Consider the following 5,019-nt stretch of genomic DNA (forward strand, 5'->3'; position numbering starts at 1 on the left):
CGCCTACGACAACTAGGAGTCTTCCGACGTCAAGCGTTGGCCTGTGGACTAGAGAGTCCTTGTATCTTACGCTTCCGCTATGAACTATGAACTTGTGTTTGTTCGTTGATCGATAGATCAACTATCGTGTAATATGGATCATGTGATTCCAAATTTGTAAGACTTATGGTTTGTAATGAATGATGACTGTGATACTTAACTATTATGCCTCGCAACAACAATATTCCAGGGATTGCGATGTATGACATAATAGGCATCCGGACTTAAAAATCCGGGTGTTGACACACTTGCCGGCGAGCGGCCGTCATCTCCGACGTGGTACGTGCCTCCACTTGCCTGCATCCGCCTTCCCGACGTTGTACGCGCCTCGATCCGCCCTCCCCGACGCCATACATGCCTCCGCTCGCGGCCAGGAGCCGATGCCGAGCGCCTCCGCCTGCTAGCGGTTGTCGTCTCCGACGGCGACGGGCTCCGGTCAGGCTCATCGGGATGGAGGCGGCGATGGTGACGGGATCCGGTCGGGCTCCTCGGGATGGAGGCGGCGATGGCGGCGGGCTCCGGTCGGGCTCGTCGGGATGGAGGCGGCGATGGCGACGGGATCCGGTCAGGCTCGTCGTGATGGAGGCGGTGACAGCGACGGGCTTCGGTCAGGCTCGTCGGGATGGAGGCGGTGACGGCGACGAGCTCCGGTCGGGCTCGTCGGGATGGAGGCGGCGCTGGGCGCATCGCTGCTTCCTCTCTGTTCGCTCGCGAGGAACAGGCACGCAGTTTCCGAGCGATTCCGAGGGTCGGACCTCGGAATGTTTCGCGTGATGGTTACACATACAGATTCGGCCCATGGAATTTAGGCTCGGTTTCCAGGCTCTGATTCTAAGACCTATCCAAACGGTGGAAAGTGCTCACGAATTCCAGATTTGGTGATTCCAAGCCCAATTCCATGCATCCAAACACAGCAAGTGTAATTTTCATTTAAAATGATGCAATTAGGTTGAATAAGACAATTCAAACTGTCATGAACTTCCTTAGTATCCTATCAGTGGTAAAATATTTTTTATTCTTTTTCGACAACTAAGCATTTGCTTGATTTGAATAATGCTATTTGTTACCATGTATTTATATTATTGACCAGTTCGCTTCTTATCTTTCGAAGGGAACTAGAGGCTCTTGCAAAAAAAAAAGGAGTTAGAGGGGAGCGTAGTGGCCGCTAAAGTGGTATGAAGCGGGAGCAACACCTAAGAGTGTATCGCAACATTGTCCAAAATGGCAATGTTTTGGACAATGCTTAAATTCTTCCATGTTGATTTTGTCAAAGCATGGTTGAAAGTCGTACATGCTGTAACAATCCACGGGTATTTGGTTCATCTTTATATAGGTTTTAGTTACCAATTTGGGACATTGATATAATTGTTTTTCACTAGTTTCCCTAAAGAGAAAAGAAATGTGGGTGAGAGAGAGAGAGAGAGAGAGAGCATGTTGCCGAATGATCAACAACACACATGAGTAGTTTAAGGACGAAGAATAATTGAAGAAGTTAATTACTTATTATACTACCTTGCAATAGTTTTACCATTTCTATCAGGGTCATGAGCTTCTGAGCAGTGTAGGGGCAATGTATATAAAAAACTATTAACTTAAGTTGGATCCAAGGTGCGAACTGAGGTGGAACATTAGTCAACAAGAGATGGTCATATAGGTGTTGCTTTCCATGTATTACATTTTAAGGAAGTAAAACTTTATTATTAATATACTATGTGGAGGGGCGAAGCTAGGAAAAAAGTTCATTGTTGTCATTCATTTGAATCTACCGGTGTTAATTCAAATTTTCAAGAGTATTACTTCATTTACAAAGGGGAACAACAAAATTCTATGGGTGTCATTTGACACCAATCAATACATGCTAGCTCCGCCCTTGTATGTGGTGGCTCTCGCTTTCTATATATCTGAGTTGTTATACGCGGTATGTTCGGAGCGACGAGATACATAAAACGAGAAAATCGTAGCAAGGCACGAGCATTCAACTAGTTAGTAAATAAACTTCAAATTGCACATGACTGTCGGGATGCAAATTAGAAGCAAAAATCGATCATAGTTTGCAGGAAGAAAAAATATACAGCTCCTCCCGGGTCGCTCTCGCGCGGGGCGACTCCGGAGGCACCCCCAAACCCTAGCAGAGCCGCCCCAGATCCCGGCCACCCCTGGCCGCTGCTGCCGCCGGCGCCGGCGGCGGTGGCGGCGCCTGGCCGCTGAAGGCGGATGGCTTGGCGGGCGCCCCCGACACCTCTCCTGCGCGCGTTGAGGCGGCGGTCGTGGGGTCGCATGGGGCGGCACGGCGACCCGTCGGCGGGTGCTCTGGCGCGGGCCCGGTGGGGCGAGGGTGCGGCGGACGGGCGGAGGTCCTGGAGGCGTCGGCGCGGGCTCGGGGCGCCGGCCGGCTGCGGCCGCGGCGCCGATGCGCGGGCCGCGAGGGCCTGGTGCGGGCCGGCCTGGGCTGAGGTGCGGCTGCGCTCTCCCGGTGGCGGGGTGGCCGCCTGGAAGGCTGGTGGGGAGGCAGGTCGCGTCGGCGGCGTCCGGGCCGTGGGTCTCTGCCCTGCGCGCGCGGTGTATCGTCCGCCCGTGGTCCTGTTTCTGCTCGGGCCGGGGCACCTGCAGTGCTGGGCGGCTCTTCCGGGATCTCGACGGTGGCTCCTTTGCGGCGGTGGCGCTGCTGCCGCGTTGGAGGTGTGTTTTCAGCGGGGTGCGGGCTGGCGGCGATGCTCTGTCTTGCTGTCCGGCAGCGCGAGGAGGTGAAGGTTTCGGTTGCTCCGGGCGAAAGCCTGATCGCGCGGCGTCCGCGGATGTCGCCATCCTCCTTGGGGGCGGTCGTGGAGCTCTCCGACCTTCGCGCCCTCGGGTTCACTTCTTCGGGTGAAAGCCTAGATCCTAAGGGATCGGACGACGGCGTCGTTTCTTCGTCGCTTCCCCTCTTGAGGGCGTCGTTTTGAAGTTGATGATCCCCTTCGCGCACTCCGACGGGCTGTACACACAAGGCATCTGGGTTGGCAGGAGGTCAGCCAGAGTTGCGGGTGTTCCGTGTGGTGGCTTGTGTGGCAACGATGGCGGTGGTGAGCGATGATCTGGGTGGCCCTCGGGCGATGATCTTCCTCGGCGCATGTCTTGCGCTTATCCTCTTCAGAGCTCGTCATCAGAGTCGGAGCTGCCTGTTGCTTCACGAGGAGTCGCTTGTTTGGCGGTGGCCGGCTTGAGCTTCACGGTGCCGCTTCGGCGAGGTCTTGGTGGTTGGTTCTTTGGTAAAGTCGGAGTCGCTGAAGAGTGATGACGATGACGTTGAAGGTCAACCGCGACGACTTCTCGCTTCGGAGGCCTGTGTATCTTGTGTGGGTTGCCAGGGTGGCTCTGTGCCCCCGCGGCGGTCGTGCTCCTTGACGAGCGTCGGGGCACTTGTTTCGATTTTCGGCCGATTTTCCGTTAATAAACTGGCCAAATTCTGTACTTCTTCTTTATTAATGAAAATGGCAAGTCTTTTGCCTCGTTTCAAAAAAAAAAAACCATGCACATCTTTTATACTAATTATAACATGAAACACATTAATAAAAATCTTTATAAACGTAACACGATAGCCCAATTATCACCACCTCTCGGGAGCAAAATATTCTCCCAACATAACTTATTCGCACAATTACTTCGACCCACGCGTCACCAAATAATTTGAGATATACAGGGGTGAACTGTATAGACGAACGATGTTTTTAGATCTTATGATTGGAGTATCAAACGGCAGGCAGCAGGTTGGGTGCGACGGGCGCCTTCTTGGCCTCCTCCTCCTCGCTCTGCTTCTTCTTCAGCACCTTGTGCTCCAGGTGCTGCCTGAAGGTGCGCGGCGCGAACCGCGGCTGCTCCTGGCCGTCGGCGAGGAGCTCGGGCAGGGGCTGCAGGAGCACCCGGTCCGGCGGCGGCTCGGCGAAGACGACCCAGGAGACGCGCGTGGCGACGCGGTTGACGAGGCCGCGGTGGAGCACGCTGGTGTAGCGCCCGTTGCTGAGGATCTCGAGCGCGTCGCCGACGTGCACCACCAGCGTGCCCGGCTCGTCGCGCGCCGTCACCCACCCTTCGTCGTCGCGGCCGGCGCGCTTGACCTGCAGGCCGGGCACGCCGTTGGTGAGGATGAAGGAGAGCGCGCTGACGTCGGTGTGCGCTTCGACGCCCACGGCCAGGTCCGGCTGCGGGCACACCGGGTAGTAGTTGATCTTCAGCTTCAGTAAGAGGTCGAGGAGTTCTTCCTCTTGCTCCTTGTCCTGGTCGTCGTCTGCGACTTTGTCTTGGGTGGGCTCGACTAGGCGGAGGCGGTGCTCGAGCGTGGGGGCCGGGACGCCGAGGCCGAGCGAGAGGATGGCGAGGAGCCTGGAGGCGAGCCCGCTGACGAGCTCCCCGAACTGCCGCGTCACGGGGACGTACTCCGGCGGATGCGCGGGCCACCTCGCGTGGTTCGCGGCGTGGTCGGGGTGCACGAGGTGGAACAGGTAGTCCTCCCACTCCCGCTGCCCGCTCTCGTTCGCCGCCAGCTTGCTTCCGTACCCCTCGAGATGCCCGGCCGCTGGGTCGTTCGCGTAAACCTCCTTGTCCTCGATCGGCATCTTGAAGAAGTCCGTCCCGGCGGCGCGGAGCGCGTCAAGGAGGTCCGAAGGGATACCGTGGCCAGCGACGTGCATCACGCCCCATTCGACGGCCGCGGCGCGGACGGCGTCGACGACCGCGAGGCTGGGCGCGGAGGCCGGGTCGGAGGGGTCGAAAGCGGCGACGTCGACGACGGGGATGAGCGGGGAGCCCTCGGCGTGCTTGGCCGCCTGGTCGTAGGCGTCCCCGAGGCCGTGGCGCTCCGACGGCGGCCGGACGTACTCCGCCGGGATGGCGGACAGGCCGCTCATGCTCAGCGCCTCCACGCGGGACATCTTGGAATGATTCTTGGTCGAGCTGCCGATGAATTTGCTCCAAGTACAAGTTCAGAACTTGCGATGAATGGAA

The 5,019-nt window shown here is 57.1% G+C and overlaps 1 protein-coding gene across 1 annotated transcript; it reads right to left on the reverse strand.

Moving 5' to 3' along the window:
- Window positions 1–3,567: 3,567 nt before the first annotated feature.
- On the reverse strand, window positions 3,568–5,019 carry LOC127311674 (leucoanthocyanidin dioxygenase 1-like). Its single transcript, XM_051342124.1, has one exon. It carries the CDS (start codon window positions 4,944–4,946, stop codon window positions 3,768–3,770), a length of 1,179 nt encoding a protein of 392 aa, XP_051198084.1. The 5' UTR covers window positions 4,947–5,019; the 3' UTR covers window positions 3,568–3,767.

The sequence above is a fragment of the Lolium perenne genome, chromosome 7, assembly GCF_019359855.2.
Source record: "Lolium perenne isolate Kyuss_39 chromosome 7, Kyuss_2.0, whole genome shotgun sequence".
NCBI lineage: Eukaryota > Viridiplantae > Streptophyta > Magnoliopsida > Poales > Poaceae > Lolium > Lolium perenne.

What these genes read in the sequence shown, in the direction of transcription:
- LOC127311674 (XM_051342124.1), bottom strand. Translation starts at nt 4,946, where the DNA reads ATGTCCCGCGTGGAGGCGCTGAGCATGAGCGGCCTGTCCGCCATCCCG.